General features: G+C 42.8%; 1 protein-coding gene across 3 annotated transcripts in view; it reads right to left on the bottom strand.

Annotated features, from left to right (window-relative positions):
* Positions 1-17270, bottom strand: part of Supt6h (SPT6 homolog, histone chaperone and transcription elongation factor) — a 33844-nt gene that overhangs the window by 7478 nt on the left and 9096 nt on the right. For 2 of the 3 annotated variants that reach the window (XM_048794055.1, XM_048794052.1), the window contains exons 2-27: positions 16806-16948; positions 15935-16093; positions 15761-15837; positions 15249-15441; positions 14943-15027; positions 13814-14087; positions 13378-13479; positions 13000-13116; positions 12590-12679; positions 12243-12385; positions 11251-11399; positions 10998-11096; positions 10285-10414; positions 10050-10200; positions 9721-9875; positions 9355-9550; positions 8627-8766; positions 8389-8506; positions 6018-6094; positions 5658-5793; positions 4935-5072; positions 4691-4858; positions 3965-4092; positions 2641-2848; positions 1791-1938; positions 852-994 (exon numbers count right to left, since the gene is read on the bottom strand). In XM_048794055.1, coding sequence (XP_048650012.1) covers positions 852-994; positions 1791-1938; positions 2641-2848; positions 3965-4092; positions 4691-4858; positions 4935-5072; positions 5658-5793; positions 6018-6094; positions 8389-8506; positions 8627-8766; positions 9355-9550; positions 9721-9875; positions 10050-10200; positions 10285-10414; positions 10998-11096; positions 11251-11399; positions 12243-12385; positions 12590-12679; positions 13000-13116; positions 13378-13479; positions 13814-14087; positions 14943-15027; positions 15249-15441; positions 15761-15837; positions 15935-16093; positions 16806-16914 — 3633 coding nt within the window. In that variant the 5' untranslated portion in view covers positions 16915-16948. Of the gene's footprint in view, positions 1-851; positions 995-1790; positions 1939-2640; positions 2849-3964; positions 4093-4690; positions 4859-4934; positions 5073-5657; positions 5794-6017; positions 6095-8388; positions 8507-8626; positions 8767-9354; positions 9551-9720; positions 9876-10049; positions 10201-10284; positions 10415-10997; positions 11097-11250; positions 11400-12242; positions 12386-12589; positions 12680-12999; positions 13117-13377; positions 13480-13813; positions 14088-14942; positions 15028-15248; positions 15442-15760; positions 15838-15934; positions 16094-16797; positions 16949-17270 lie in introns of all 3 variants that reach the window. The other variant, XM_048794060.1, reaches the window with a different exon arrangement.

Raw genomic sequence — 17270 nt, forward strand, 5'->3', positions numbered from 1 at the left:
TAAAATTGAGAAAATCTTCCTAATAGTATATGAAGACCCAAAAAAGTCTTTGGGTGGTTTTAATGACATCAGAAAGGCAGATGATGTCTAGAAGAATATGGGGAAAAGTTAAAAATGTTGAGAATATAAAAACTGAACCTATGGATAATATAAATATTTAAGAGAAACTATAGATTTCTCTTTTCTTGCAGTACTGGAAATTGATCCCCAGCACGTTTCATTTTTTACTTTGAGAAAGGGTTAGGCCCACACTAGACTTGAACTTATGATTCTCCAGCTTCAGTCTCCTAAATTGCTGGGATTACAGACACATTCCATCACACCCAGTTTTTACAGATACCTTCTTCTTCTTTTTTTTTTTCTTAAAGAGAAAGAGAGAATTTTTAATATATATATTTTTTTATTTTCGGTGGAAACAACATCTTTGTTTGTATGTGGTGCTGAGGATCGAACCCGGGACGCACGCATGCTAGGCGAGCGCGCTACCGCTTGAGCCACATCCCCAACCCTACAGATACCTTCTAACAAGAAAGTATGGGGATGCTAAGACTACCGTATAGGCAAGAAATGCAAATCCTTACTTCCATAATAGGGTGGAATGAGCTGATCAGAGAATGAGACAAGAGTTAAAGGCTAGGTGACTGCTCCAGAATAAAGGAAAACATATAGCTCAGAAGCATATAGAGGGACTTCATGTTAAACACCTATATATACTCTACCCCTGCTTTCTTTTTTGTGTACTTGTTTGGTAAAAGCATGATCTAAAATACCATTTTTGATTCCTTTGTAGATCAAGCCATTCAATTAAAGAAGCCCAATGATTACAATTAAGATAACAATGCAGTTTATACCTCACTTAGTTCAGGGAAATTGTCTTGCTGACAGAAGGGGCACTGCCACAGCCCCGTCTCATCATTGCGGATTGCCTGGTCATAGCTTTCACCCTGTGGACGCCTGTGAGCAATGCCAGTGACGTTGCAGATAATGAGCTTTCCTGGAGGCAAAGGAGAGAACAGGTAACAGACTGTGAAAACAGGAGAGGTGACTCCTTCCCACCAACCTTTTAGTGACAGAACTTTTTTTCCTTTTTTCTTTTGCCATATTGGGATTGAACCCTGGGGTACTCTACCACTGAACTACATTCTTTTTATTTTTTATTTTTAGACAGCGTTTTGACAAGTTGCTGAGGCTGGCTTTTAACTTGCAGTCCTTCTGCCTCAGTCTCCTGAGTAGCTGGGACTATAGGTGTGTGCCACCATGTCAGACTCCTGCATTATTATTATTTTTTTAATATTTATTTTTCAGTTGTAGTTGAACACAATACCTTTATTTTATTTATTCATTTATTTTTATGTGGTGTCGAGGATTGAACCCAGGGCTTTGTACGTGCTAAATGAGGGCTTTACCACTAAGCCACGATCCCAGCCCCAAACCCCTACATTCTTTTTGGCGGTGGGGTCGGGGCAGGAGCAAGGGGTTCTGGGGATTGAATCCAGGGGTACTCAACCCCTGAGCCACATCCCTAGCGCCTTGTTTTTGCTGAGGCTGGCTCTGAACTTGCGATTCTCCTGTCTCAGCCACCTGAGCCACTGGGATTACAGGCATGCGCAACCACTCCCGGCTCCTACTTTATTTTAAAAGATTTTCTGGTATTCCCCACCTATAGTATAGATCTGCCTTGTTCTAATGGAACCACTGCTTTCACTGCTTGGTTTGATGTATACTGTAACTGTTCTTTCATTCTCCATCGTATCCTCCTCCCCAACAAAAAATATAGCCCCAGAACTTACCAATGTAGAAAGTCTCTGGAGTTTCTTTGGTTAACATATTAAAGATTTCTTCGGTGTTGGGAGAGCGGTAGGCTGTTCGGAGGTCCTTGTACCGACAGCTCAGCTCTGCCCGGATGTCATATAATGTGATGTGTTTGTCGCCATAGCCCTAAGGAAGATGTTCATCAGGAAAAGCCTTGCAACTGTTCCCCAACCTAAGCCAGGGCAATGAAGGGAGTAGGCTAGCTGGGATTCTTCTCTTCTTTCTTTTAGACATTTAGTAAAGGTTACTTTCTTTTTCTCCTTTTGAGATGGGGTTTTACTATGTTCACTATGTTGCCCAAGCTGGCCTAGAACCCAGTAGTAGGTAGAATTATAAGTGTGTACCATATGCTTAGCTCTATTTTTTATTTTGAGAAAGGGTCTTGCTAAGATTTCTAGGGTGATCTTGAACTTTCAATCCTCTGGCCTCCGACTTCCGAGTAGCTGGGATTATAGGCATGTGCCACCATGCCTGGCTAAAGGAAGTTTTCAAAATTAGGCAAGGGGCACTGTTGTGTACTGAAAATGCTTCATGAAATCCTGTGTGTAAAACAGATAAATGCAAAGTTGCAGTCAGAAAGGAGGAAAGAGGCCTAGAAGGAAACTGTAGTTATGATACCCTGATAATTCCTACCTGCTCTTCATAATTATAGTTACCAACATCAAAGACTTCTGTGGCTCCTTAAGAAGCAGGCTAAAACTTTCCTTGAGAGACCTGATAGCACATACTCAGGGATAATAGAGGATCAAGGCTGCCTTCTACTAACGTAAGGTTTCTCTGGCCACTTGTGATGGGTTTTTCTGCCAGGTATTCCATACTTTCACCTACCTGCCTCTCCAGTTCTTCTGCAAAGGCATCAAGGTCCAAGTCCTTGAGTCGCTCTGGGTTTTCCAAGATTTCTTCAAGGGCTCCTGCAGGATTGGCATCCTCAGCTGATTCATCATATTCCAGGGCATCCACGGCCATCTTCCTAGCCCACTCATAGGTCTCAGGGTGGACACGAGAACCATCAAGGACTTCAATGTATGAGTCAGTGCTAAAGGAAAGGCAGAAAAGGAGCAGGATATAGAAGGAGAAGCTTCTAGTAGCAACCCAATGTCCACCAATGGGGAACTAGTTAAATAAATCAGGGCACCTCCATACGATGGAACACCATACAGCCATTAAAAAGAATGAGGTAGATCTATGTGTGCTGATATGGGAAGATGGCCACGATATACTGATAAGTGAAAATGCACTGCAAAACACTATGAACCATATGATCCCATTTTTGTAGTAAATGGGTAGTTAGTAAATGCATAGCAAAAATAAAATTTAGAAAAACTATAATATACATAAAAATTGTTATGGTAGTTATCTCTGGGGGGTGGGATTATGGGGGACTTCCACTTTCTGCACAATATTTATATATGTTGAATTTTATATAATGAACTTATATGAGTCTTAAGATAAAACAAGAAGGGGGAAAAAAAGACCTCTGAGAATTTGCTGACAGCTATTTTCCCCCATAAAGCCTTCCCAGGCTGGTCTTGCCCGTGCACTCACATGGACCTATGTTATTCGTGGAGTGTTACAGCAAAGCTGAGTGGAAAATGAAGTTTTAGAACTTGAAGCCTATTTCCCCACTGACTTCCATTACTGAATGAGGAGCTATGTGCCCGTGGAAAAGATCCTCCAAAGACTGAGTTGATAACTTCTGGAGAGGAAGAGGTCAATAGTGAAGTCCAAAGTCCAAGTGAATAGAACTTTCTCTCAATAACATCATCTTAAAACATAACAAATCTCTCTCCCCCTTCCATATCTGTTCATACCCACACTTTTTCCATTGCCCCTGCTATTCCCACCCTTATATGGCTGCATCAAACCATAATAACAAAATAAGTTTGTGTTCACTGAACAGAATCTGTGTTTTCTATCCTTAATTTATAAACTAAATTGGACCTTTTATGTTTTTGTCACATGAAAAAAGCCTCACATAATTGAGCTGATCTTTTCCATAGGTCAGGGGCTCTTGACCAAATAAAGACTCTTTATCTTTAAAACATTTCCTAATTTAAATGTCTTGGGGCCCTTTGGCAGCCCTAATTCCCTGAAACCCCAAATCAAAGTCCAAAGGGAATTCCTCTTGGCCCATCTAGGCAGAGGGCATCACCTGTCCCCCAGGGAGGCTGTGTCAATCTTGAGGAAGCCAGCACAATTCATGAAGACTTTGGGACCCATGTGGCACATGGTGACCAACTGGGTGCGGCTTTCAAGGCGTGTGTTGTTCTGCTTCAGAATCTAGGGGAGAGAACTCAGGTAAGCCAGGACAGTAAGCATGCCCCACCTCCTTAGTTTACTTTCAGGTCTCTCTATTAGCCCTCCATGACTCCACAAAGGAACTCTGTCCCCACTCAATATCTATCTAAACATAAAACCACATTATCTACCACTAAAATCATTTCTTCAATGAACTAGATTATACCCATCAGACTATCTATAATTAGCAAACTTGAAAGTTTGACACAATATGTACTGTCTTAAGGAAAAGAATATTACCAATACTTTTGAAGATCAAAAAATGCTAAATGCTTTTTCTTCCCACTGGAAAAATTATTCCACTATCCTGAGATTCACGTCTAGCATTCCTTTGCTTTCTCCTCTTTCAAATCATGGCTTATGGCCATCTATTCTATGAGCCACTAGAGTACAGTAGTGAAGAAGATAGCTTTGGCCACCTGGGTCTGAAGTGGTAACTCTCACTAGTTGAGTGATTCTGAACAAGATGCTTTATCTTTCTGACCATGGTCTTCCTGATCTGTCAAATCATACTGATAAATATGTCTTCATGTGTAATGAAATGGTAATTTCTGAATTTTCTAATTTAACCCAATCCTACCTTCAGGAGGTGGGTCCCTTTTCGAGGTCCCAGGCCACAGACATACTGGATCAAGGCCTGGCTGTAAGGATGAGCAATGGCACGGTTGACATCAACCCCAACTTCATTGACCCGGTTGATAAATTCACAGTACAAGGCATTCAGCAGCTCCTCTTTCACAACATGTTCCTATTGACATACAGCAGGCAGGGATAAGGTTACTGTGCTTTTTTACTCAACTAGCCGGCCTGTCAAATCTACTCACCTGCAAGGGGTGAAATTTGAGACATAGGATGTCTTCATCAGAGCTGCACACTTGAGCAAATTCTATCAGAGGGTCTTGGATGCGCCGAGCCAGAGAGACTGCCTGTCTCAGTACAGGAGGATAATCCCGGAACTCTGCCTAGAGTCAAATGAGGGTTAGCAGGGCCTTAAAGTCCCCTCATACCACCACCAAGAGGAAATCCAAACCATTCTGGCTTGAAGCCACTTTCTTTTCTCTTCTAGGACCCTTTTTCCTAGAACCAATTTAACCTCAGGGGCTCCCCAAATGAACTATAACTGGCAACATGAAAAACTTCTGCAAATGTTAAGTGAACAGGTAGAGTGCGATAATCTTTCTTTTTTTTGTGTGTGTACCGGGGATTGAACCCAGGAGACTTAACCACTAACTCACATTCCCACCCCATTTTTGTATTTTATTTAGAGACAGAGTCTTAAAATAAAGAATGAGTTGCTTAGGGCCTCACTAAGTTGCTGAGGCTGGCTTTGAACTCATGATCCTCCTGCCTCAGCCTCCCAAGCTGCTGGGATTACAGGCATGCATTACTGTACCTGGCAATAAATATAGACTTCGTGTTTTAAAAAGAAAAGTACTAATCTTATTTTAAAAGTATTTATCAGAGCTGGGCTTTCTTTTCCTATTAAATATCTCTGAGATTAATAGCACTTATCTGGGTATGCCCTAAGGGTGGGGCTGCAGCATTACCTCTGACTTCTTGCTGTTCATATAGAGAATAGCCAATTCGTTGTCAAGCAGCTCCACCCCAATGGAAGACAGCTGTTGGCCCTGGTCCAGCTCATGCACGATGCGCTTCACATCCTCAATCAACATTTGGGCATCCCTGAAGGGATGAGGAATATTGGTCAATGGATATATTTTCTCAGGAATGGGTGGTCTCTCATCTGGGATGGGGTGAGGAGGAAAGAGCTTTAAAAACAAAAAGGAACAATATCCCCTGGGGATATCAAAAAACTCTAATCATTATAGGCAAATGCCAAATTCAACCATAAGAGATGAGTTACTTTTGGTCATGGCCTTCAACCAGGCCTAGCCCAGTGCCTCTACCTGTTCTCTCCTGCAACTGTCACCACATGAGGCTTCTTGTTCAGAAGAAATTTCTTTAGGGTTTCAATGTCTTGAGCCTGGATTGAAAGAAAATCAGAGCTAATTGGCTCTGAGCATGGAGATTTCAGGTAGTTCTTTCTCCCTATGTAGCTTGAGATCTTATAAGACTGGAGAACAGCAAAAGCTAGAAGAGTCTCAGAGAACATCTGGTCCAAGTTGCTATCAAGGATCCATTCCCACACACCTGGCCAGCCTGCGTCTGCTTAACCCTTCTACTGACTAGAACTCACTCTGATGACATTAGTAACCACTGGCCAGATATGAAGAATAGAGAGGTAGAAAACTGTTCTCTTTTATTGTGAACCAAAACCCATCTCCCCCCAACATTTAGCCATTGGCCCTAGTTCTTCCCCACCACCCACTCAGGTCCTAGTTTTTATCAAGGAAAACAAAGAACTGGAGTTTGCCCTCTTTTGGGTGAGGACCCCTTGAAAAGGTCAACATGGGAAATATGTCTCCTCTTCTTCAGTACAAAGATGTGGAATCCCTATTACAGTTCTTATGTCTTAACTTCCTGACACCTTGATATCCTATAGTTTTTTGTGGATTCCTATTTTGTTTCTTTTATTTATTTATCTTTAAAAATTTTTTTTTAGTTGTAAATGGACACAACGTCTTTATTTTGTTTATTTACTTTTTATGTGGTGCTGAGGATTGAACCCAGTGCATTACACATGCTAGGCAAGCATTCTACCGCTGAGCAACAACCCCAGCCTTCCTATTTCATTTCTGGTATAACTTTTTCTTTCTTATTTCGGGTTCCGGGGATTGAACTCAGGGGCACTTGACCACTGAGTCACATGCCCAGACCTATTTTGTATTTTATTTAGAGACAGGATCTCACTGAATTGCTTAGTGCCTCACTTTTGCTGAGACTGGCTTTGAGCTCTCAATCCTCCCGCCTCAGCTTCCCAAGCCACTGAGATTATATAGGTAGGTATCACCGTGCCCCACTCTGGTGCGACTTCTGCTGAAAATCTGAGTATAACACAGTGAAGGGGGGCAGCAGTGTTAACAAAAAGCAAAATCTGGCACATGATAATGAGATTGATAAGCAGGCTTATCTGAGCCCCAGGGAACTTCTCATTGGTGACATTCCATAAGTCCCTGGATTTCTAACTCTAGTGTCATTTTGTTCCTCCTTTCTAGAAATGTTGTACATCTCTCCTTTTCTTGGCCAGATCTGAAGAATGGAGAGGTAGAAAACTGTTCTCTTTTTTTATGAACCAAAACCCATATCCCACTAATACTTAGCCATTGGCCCTCATTTTCTTGGGCTGCTCCCAACTTTCTAATACCTCTTAATTTCCTAGGTAGAATAATTCAATACCTCTGTCATCCCCCAAATATAGCTGGGCAAGGTTCAGATGGTCTCCAGTGTAACTACATGCCCAGTGGGGTAAGTGTCTAAATAGTCTTTGTCCTTCTTAAAATAGATGTTCAATGTTAGACATGGTGTCACATGCCATATAAGCAGAACACAAAACAAGGAGTTTGGGGCCTTTTGTTTGAATACTAAGCATGTGTTAATATTTTTTTTTTTTTTTAAGAGAGAGAGAGAGAGAGAGAGAGAGAGAGAGAGAGAATTTTTTAATATTTATTTTTTAGTTCTCGGCAGACACAACATCTTTGTTTGTATGTGGTGCTGAGGATCGAACCCGGGCCGCACGCATGCCAGGCGAGCGCGCTACCGCTTGAGCCACATCCCCAGCCCTTAATATTTCTTAAGATTATTATACTTCTGACTTAAACTTGGGGTGTGGTATAAATACACTTGGGCCTTATTTATATAAATCATGGCCTATTAGGACTATGCTGATGTTCTGATTTCCATTTTAAGATTTAAAAAAAAAAATTTTAAATAAGCTTTTGTTATTCTTTTTTTTTTTTTTTGAATGAGGCTCTGACAATTAAATTGTAAGATACTGTTATGGGAGAAAAAATAATTCAGAAATATACCAACTAGATGAATTTAAATCCTCTTTCCCTAGCAAAAGAAGGGTTGAAAGGATAAAGTGGGAAAAGTTTGGCTGCATGTCCCAGTGGCTTTCAGCTCCTGGAACAATCTGACCTAGATGCTAATGAGAAAAGAGGTAACAAAGGCAGCCCAGAAGCACACAAGGTCTCTGAAAATTCTGAATCAGATAACATGAGTGCCATCTACTGCCCATGGAATGAGAATGATCTCAGGATGTAAAGTCAGTGACCAGATCAGAGATAATCAGGGTCTTGCAGGGAATGCTGCTTAACACTTATCCCACTGAATTATAGGATGTATACTTGCTAACAAACCCCCATCCTGGAGACTTGCCTTCTTTTCCCGCTCTTCTTCTCTCCAGGCAGTTCGCCGTTTGGTAAAATGGGGCAGCCGGAGGAAGTCTGTCACTTCTCCTTCACCATTGACCAGAGCACAGAACACAGGATGATCTCTGCAGCCCCCAGAAAAAGAACAGAGCAATATTCAGTCATGTAAAGCTATGAAAAAGAGAATAAAATGAAAAGCCAGATAAGAGACTGTGCAGAGCAGGCAAGAAGGAAGAGTTAGGTACCTGGCAGAGGAGAAAGCAATGCCTAGGACTCTAATGCCTTTCCCTTGATTCTCATCCATGAAGTCATCATCTTCCTCTACCTGCTGATCTGGTCGGTAGGGCGCCACCCTCAACCAGTTATAGAGCTTCCGGCTACAGGCCTGGGAGGAGACACACATTAGTCATCAGGGTCACCAAGTGTGCCAAGGAAGAGCACACATATGCAAAGAAGTGCATTCATTATGTGCACATGCTCCTACTTTTTTATGCAGACTTACAACCCAAAAGCATATTTTGCTTTTGGAGACAAGGCAGTGCACAGAGACAGTGACACAAACAAGAATGTTTTGATGTGGGCAAAGGGAGGAAGAGGGTCCTTAGTTGGAGAGCTCACACGCCCTGCTTCCACTGCCTCTGAGATTATGTGGTACATTGCCACAGTATTTCTACATTGGCCACAGGATGACTAAGGGATTCCTTCATTCTTAGTTCTATTAGATAAATCATATAACTACAGAGAATGGACAAGTCTTTATTTATTTATTTTTGTGTATATGGTACTAGGGATTTTTCCTAGTGCCAAGTACATGCTAGGCAATTATTCTACCACTGTGCCACATCCCTAGGCTTTTTAAATTTTTTATTTTTAGACAAGGTCCTGCCAAGTCGTCTAAGTTGGCTTCTCCTGCCTCAGCCCCAAGTAGTGGGGATTGTTGGAGTATGCCACCACACCAGGCTTATATCCTCACCTTTATGACATATTCCTTGGCCTCAGACAACAACTTATTCTTGAGCTCTTTGGCCATCTGCACATAGAGGAACTGCTGTAATGCTCGTTCAATGGCCATGGTGCGTTGCCGGTTCCACTCCTGCACCTGGTGGCTGAACTCATCTCGGTAGTAAAATTGTTTGATCTCTTCAAAGTATGTCTGGTCATTGCCATAGCTGGGGAGAGATACAAACTATGTAAGGGATGGATAAAGGTGACACCCAGATGTCCATGAACACTGAGCGAGCCAGGGACAATGGCTTGCTCAATTCTGAAATGGTGGTTCATGAGGCACCCCTGCTTCCATCAGTCTTCCTGAAAGATGCCAGACCAGGGCTCTGCTTACCCTTCAACTCCCTTCATATCTATGCTGATGTCAATGGTGAGTAGTCCATCTTCTTCTGCCAGGCCTATCTTGAGGAACTGGTCATCTCTCAGTTCTTTAACAGGCTTGTTCTTTAAGTACTTAAAGGAATAAGCGTAGTGGGCCTCATCCACATCCTGTATACATTGAGAGGGAATCATTAGTCTATGGATAGGCAGGTCCTAACCCTTAGAAAAAAGACTGCCACTTTTTGTAGGCAGACAGCTCAGCTAAACAGAAGGCATAAGATTCAATTTGATCAAACAGAGAGCAGAGCCAAATCTTGGATCAAAGCCCCTTGCCCAGCTCACCTTTCTACCTTTCTTGGTAGGGGTTATATTTAACTTGGCTCTCTCCTGGAAAGTTTGCCTCAGCACCTGGCGGACAAGGGGCTCACGTGCAATCTGTAGTGCTACCATGTAGCGGGCACCTTCCAGCACAGCTTCTGGAGTAGGAAACTGGCTGTGGGGAAAATAGTGGAGCTGAAGGATAACGGTGTCTTGGCCCTCAGGCTCTTGTCCTACCAGTCACCTGTTACATGCCTACCTGCAAACATAATCCTTGGCCAGCTCCAAAGGCTCTGCCGGGAATTGTTCTGTCTCATGCCGCTGGTAGCTATCCCGGAGGTTCTCCCCAAATTGCTCAGGAGTAAGCCCAAACTTTTTGGCCAGGCCATCTAACAAAACAAACAAGAGAATAAAATGTAAGGAAGCACCTGGACTGATAAGCCTTTTGGCTTTCAAAGTCCAGAATAGCTGCTGTGGGAACCAGACTTTAAAAGGGCCACGAATGAGCAGAATTGGACTTGTAAAAGAACAATGAAAAAACTGACTTTAGGGGCTGGGATTGTGGTTCAGTGGTAGAACGCTCACCTAGTACATGTGAGGCCCTGGGTTCAAACCTCAGCACCACATAAAAATAAATGAATGGAACAAAGGTATTGTGTCCAACTATAACTAAAAAATATTAAAAAAAAACTGACTTTAAGCACAAGAAAAGGTTTTATTAGACATCTGAAATAGGACAGATTCTTCCTCTGAGTGTGAATTTCTCATGACTTCAGGAATTCAGGGAGAGGATGGACCATTAGCATAGAGTAGAGGTAGGTGGGAGGGAAAGTGCTTATGGGGACCCTGTAGTAGGTTGGTTTGGCAATGGATTGGTGATTGACTTTAGATATCCTTTCCTCTTCCTACCCACTAGCCCTCCTCTTGGGTAACTCCCTTGCTCAAGGGTAGAATGCCCAGGCTCGTTGTTACCTAGCCCTGCGCTCTGGCAAATGGTATACATGTCTCGGCGGGAGGCCTGCTTGAGCTCTGGGCCCCTCTGCTCCTCATCTTCTGCTTCTTCACCTTCACCTGGAAAGAAAATGCATAGGTCGTTAGGCTTTAGCTTTCAATCACTCCCAAAAATCTGACATATGTTGAGAAGCCCAGAAGGGCACCCAGCCAAGGGCACCCTTGGAAATGCTACAGCCATCAAGTATCCTGCATATTTTTTTCTAGTACTCACCTTCTTCATCTCCCTCCTCCCTTACACGCTTTAGCTTCTTGCGGCTAGCTTTGGCAGCATTCTGCATCCTGGGGATATCACGGCCATAGTAAAGCAGGAAATGGTTATAGACATCTTTTAACTCATCCATTGATTGTACGTCCTTGAGTCTGAAGGGAAAGGACATAAGATCTCAGTTATCACCGAGGAAGTTACTCAGTTATTGCTCAACTCAGTTTTTCTATAAGACATCCAATTCTCAGGAGGGAATATCCCAAGTAGGATGGGTACCTGCATTAGTGGTGCATGCCTGTAATTCCAATTATTAAGAAGGACAGCAAGTTCTAGGCCAGTCTCAGCCACTTAACCAGACCCTCAGCAACTCAGGGAGGCCCTACCTCAAGATAAAAAAATATGAAGGGCTAGGGATATAGTTCAGTATTAGAGTGCCCCTTAATTCCTAATACCTGGAGACACACACACACATATACAAGCTCCAGACCATAACTTAAGTGCAACCAAGGTATCTTAAAGGAGTATATCAAACTGAAGATGACTGGTGGTGGTTAGAAATGAAATCATTAAAGGAGAGGCAGATGAGGCAGATATCTCGCAAAGTTCAAAAAGTTCTTGGGTCTTCTCCTCGACTTCATAATTTGGATACTGATCCCATATATTCCCCCACTATCCCTACCCTGACTACAAGCTTGCTTATTATAATTTGCATTCCATATAGTTTTATCTACATGGAATAAATGTACAGATCACCAAATGTAAGTACCTGATAATTCTAATAGGTAAATTTTTGGTAAATAAATCAAGAGTTTATCTTTTTCTATATCAACATGGATAACTAAGGTTAATTTGGAGGAAGATCACTTTTAATGTGTTGACAAGTTGGATTTCTAAGGGGTAAGGCCCTGACCCATGAATTTTGCAAAGTGACATTGCTGGGGGTCAGGGGTGCCTTTGGTCTGAGGGCTCCCTGTAATGAAACAAACCGTGTGTGCTACCTCTCCATGTCAGTGGTGTCCAGAGCCCGGATGCCATCAGCAAGAGGTTTGTCAGGATCAGCAGAGATTTGCTCATATTGATAAGCTTGCATCTTCTCAAACAGTCTTGTTAAGTTTTCTTTGCGGATCCTCAACTGGGTCCACTAGGGCGGGCAGGGCAGGAGTAAGGACTGTTACTCAGCCCTGAAGACCCAAGGCTGCTATTCCTTCATCAAGAGATCCAGTGGGGGGGAGACCGGCAGATCAGGGAGGCAGACCAGGGAGTGGGGCACTGGATTTATAGTACCCTGGTAATAATGGTGACCAACCCTGCCCATAGTGCCTTCGGGGCCATGTATCCATGTTACCTTTTCATCCCACTGCCATACTCTCCATAGGTCATTGATATGCAACTCAGGTTCCACATACTCTTTTCGGTAGAAGGCAATAAAAGGTACCTAGGGTAGCAAAAAGACTGCAGTCACCTAGAAGACCTGCAAGGATCTCCTCTCCCAGAGGATAATCTTTTTTTTTTTTTTTTCCACTAACAGCTCCAGGAATTTGAAGTCAGAAGCATGACCTTCCCAACAGGGGAGGATAATATTGCAGACAGGGTAGACTGTCCTCTGTTCATGAGTCTGCTAGTTCTAACACTTGAGTAAGGGACTACATCTGGGGAAGGAGAAGAGGGGGGTCCCTTTTGACTTAGGTAGCTACTTTTCTCTCATCCTCTAACTGAATTTCTAACCAATAGACTACTAAAGCTTGAGTCAGCTACCTCAAAATGCTGATTTCGCATGAAGCCCAGGGCTTCTTTAATTTTCTGAATTGTACTGGGTCCTTTTCGACTGAAGCTGCTTGTTGGCTGCCCTCGGTCCAGGTAATCACAGCTTTCCTATAGTAGGAAAAGAAAAAACAGCAAGATACCATTACTCGCTTTGCCTTATCATACAGAACTGTTTCATAGCACAAGATTGCCTTATTTGAGATGAAATCTAGGAAAAAATCTCTCTCTCTCTCTCTCACACACACACACACACACACACACACACATTTTCAGTATGAGGCACACAGAAGCATAGGTCAGGGAAGGAGCACACCCCCCATCTTAATCAAGTGACTTCTATTTCATGTCAAGTTATCTTTTTTTAGCTACCTGTAGAGAAATGGTTGGCGTGGCAAAGGCATTCCTGTAGATCCAGTCAGCTTCTTCTTCTAATTCATCATCTTCGGCCCCCTTGACTGGGATGGAGCGGAGCTGTAGCAAATAAGAGGGTGAGATTGACTTTAACTTGTATCCTGTTTATGAAAACATACACTTCTTCTGGAGAGAAACTGTGATACTTTGGCACACATTTCCAGTACCCAGCAGTATTGTCTGTCACGAAATAAACACTTCATAAATTTGCTAAAAAGCCCCATTTCAAGATCCATGAGCAGGGTGATATAGTCTATTTTCTATAAGAGCTAGACTCCCTGGACCTTGGTCAGATGGGGTTAACAGGTTACGGAATTTCAGATTGCTATGAGATTGTTTCACGGCCTCAAAATGATGGTGAATCAGCAGAAGGCAGAGGCTGGTGGTTTCTTACCTGGAACCTCTCAGGCAAGTCAGTGGCTCGGATTTCATTGTCTTGATCTGTGAGGTGGCTGCTTTCCAGCTCACTGGGCTCGTACATCTCAAAGATGCTCCTGCGGCTCACACGCTTCTTGGTGGTCTTCTTGGGGCGCACTCTGATTTCACCTTCGGCCTCATCATCCTCATACTCATACTCTTCCTCCAGTTCTTCATCATACTCATTGTATTTCTCAAACTCGTCATAATCAAAATCCACGCCAAAAATCTCCTGGGCTTCTTGCAGTGCTCTGTGGGTGAGAGGAGAGAAATGTAGACTCTGTACAGATCTTTGACTTGCTCCAGGTAACTAAGAAAATCAGAAGAAGAATAAAAATAAAAGAACCATATTCACTATGGAATAAAGGCTTAGCTAGGGGATATTTCTGGGCAAACTATTGTTTATCAGAGAATAAAAAGCCCACTTTTGGCACCTGTCAGTTTCAGAAATCAAATAGCAATAGGGCAGATGGGTCTAACACTCTACTTGGCAGATCTATATTCCACTAAGGTATTACTGTATTTCCTCAGAGCAAAAAGCATTCAAAGTTACTTTTTATTATTATTTTTTTGATACTGGGGATTAAACACAGGGTTGTTTAACTCCTGAGTCACATCCTTAACTTTTTTTTATATTTTGTTTAGAGATAGGGTCTCGCTGAGTTCCTTAGGCTGGCTTTGAGCTCATGATCCTCCTGCCTCAGCCTCCCAAGCGACCAGGGTTACAGGTATACACTACCATACCTGGCAAGCTTTCTAACTTGTAAACTTTGATGCAGGTACCCTTTTCCCACAAAAATCACATTTAGAAGGCATAAATATAAATGAATAAACATGGAGCTGCAGGAAGAAGAGGGATGCTGGAGCCTTGCCCATATCTTAATTCTTTAAGAAGCCCTAAAATGCAAAGTGAGCTCTCAGGGCTTAAAGGAACAGTCTGAAATCACTGCCAAACAGAGGGTATCTAAGACACCGAAGCAAAATAGTTGAGAGCTGGGGATGTGCCATTTTGGGGGAGGCAAAAATAGTTGAGAGCTGAGGATGTGCCTTGCCGGGTGGGCATACTCAATGCCTTTATCACCACTTTGTATCAGACCCCCACTCACGCATCTGTGTATCCGGGAAGCTTTTTCCGCCACTTGGGTTTTTTCAGAGGCTGTCCATCGTCATCCACGATGAAATCATCAATATCTGGGTAGAGAAGTAACAGTTTAGTACTCAGGGTCAAAGGCTGATGCAGGACTAAATGGTTTTAGTTCCTGCCAGTAAGAAAAGTACGAAGATTGAAAAAAACAACTTTTGTGTCAAATGCAAGGCCCTGTAGCTGAAGAATGGCCTCCTATTCTGCTCCTAGAGGCCAGGACATCTCAATGACTATCTAAACATTGTTTTCCCTGCCCAATGCCACATACCTGACTCTTCATCATCTTCCTCTTCCTCCTCTGGAGGAGCCATGGGGGCCTCCACGGCTTCCTGTCCTTCTTCCCCTTCCCCATCTTGGAATATTTCTTCTGCAATAGCCTCTTTTTCATGTTCCTCCTTGCCATATTCCTCTTCATCATCATCTTCATCATCTGACATTTTTTTGACACGCCGGTACTTTTGCTGGTGGTGAGAAAACCTGCCTCATCAGGATCTGAAGGTTCTATTGTAAGAATGCCTGCTCTTTAGTCTCATTCTCACCTTCCTACTCTAGTTATATTAGCCAAGGGAGACTAGAAAGAACATGTGCGTGATGCTCTTTTGGCTCCATGACCCACCCTTGAAACTGACAAGCCTCAGATCTGGGCTCCACAGCATGATACCCACATCTTTTTCTTCTCTGAAGTTCCCCAAACTGTTCTGGATCTATCTCCTTTCCAAAAGATATAGTTTCAAGGGCTTTCCTTCACCCCCCCAGGACAAAGACAAAGAATACACTTACTCCTCGTTTCACTTTGACACCCAAATTCTCCTCAATGAGGTCAAAATCATCATCCTCCAGGCGGTCATCAAAAGATGCTAAAGAAAACAAAGTGTTACCCATAACAACGGGAAGGCCCCTTCCCCACTGCAACTTCTACCTAAGCCTCATCTAACCTGAGGAAACACTACTCACTGCGTTTTCTCTTCTTGTGGCCAACATCATCTTCTGAATCACCAGAGTCACTGCCTTCATCTTCCTCCCCATCATCTTCATCATCATCATCATTGATAAAGCCTTTTAAATTGCCTTGTTCATCTTGATCATCTAGATTCTCCTCCTCCTCCTCCTCATCTGGAAAACATGTATGTTTGAGGCATGGAGATCAGGGAACAGGATGGATGGTGGTGCAGGGCCACCTGCTTAACTATAATTTTTCATTCACCCTGAACCTAATGATGGTACAGGTGCCACAATAACTCTTCTGTTCATGTAAAGGTACAAAACATACCCATCAACCAGGATAGTTTGTTTTCTACATTGACCATTTGTCTTTAGGACACCATCTTAATTACTTTGGCTCTACAAAATTGTTACTAGCAATTTTATAGACACCAATAACTAATTTTCCTCTGTTTATAAACTCAGTGGCTGCATTCCTTCTTTGAGCCATAAATCTCTGATAAAACTTATATTTCCCTTTAAAGTCACTTTAGAGTTTTCTGCTGATGATCCTAAAGGTTGGGCTTGGCCAGAGTAATAGGAAACTATGTGCATAAGCACCGCTAGGACTAAAGGCAGGAAGCATTATATATGTATTTATTTACTGTTTGTCCCCCCCCAAAATTCTACAATAGCTGGTGTTTTGTGTTCCTACTTCTAAGTACAATGCCTGGCATACAGCAGACAGATGCTCTAAGCATTTTGTAAGAATGACTGAAAGTTCTCAAGTTGGTACCTCATGTGTGAGAACTTCTGTGCTCAGTCTGAGCCTTTCATCAGCAAGAATCCAACTATCCAAAGCTTAGTAATAGTAGGGAGAAGCTTGAGGCTGGGGCCTCCTCACCATCATCCTCCTCTTCCACAAATTTCTTGGTGACTCGGGGCACCACTTCGCCTTCATCATTGTATTCTTCCTCTGACTCCTCAGCCTCACTTTCCACAAAATCAGACATTGCTGCAGCTTCTTAACAGCTTGCCTGAAGAAGACTAAGGAAGGGAAGGAGATGATTAAAAAAAAAAAAATGAGACACATGATCTTACAGAGAAATCTTAAACCTTTTCACAAAAAGTCTTTTAGCCATCTGTCCCAGCTCCGAACACTCAATCATTTCTACTTAAAGAGAAGAAAGAATCAGATAGCTAGGGGTACAGTTTAGTGGTAAAGCACTTAACCAGCATGCACAAGCCCTTGGATTTGATTCCCAGCATCTCCCACCACTCCCACCCACTGACTCCATCTCTTTCACTTCCCATTTCTCCCAGGGTTGCTTCTCACATGTATATTTAAGGGGGGTGGGTGGGAAACAAT

Source organism: Marmota marmota, unplaced genomic scaffold (genome assembly GCF_001458135.2).
Source record: "Marmota marmota marmota unplaced genomic scaffold, marMar, whole genome shotgun sequence".
NCBI lineage: Eukaryota > Metazoa > Chordata > Mammalia > Rodentia > Sciuridae > Marmota > Marmota marmota.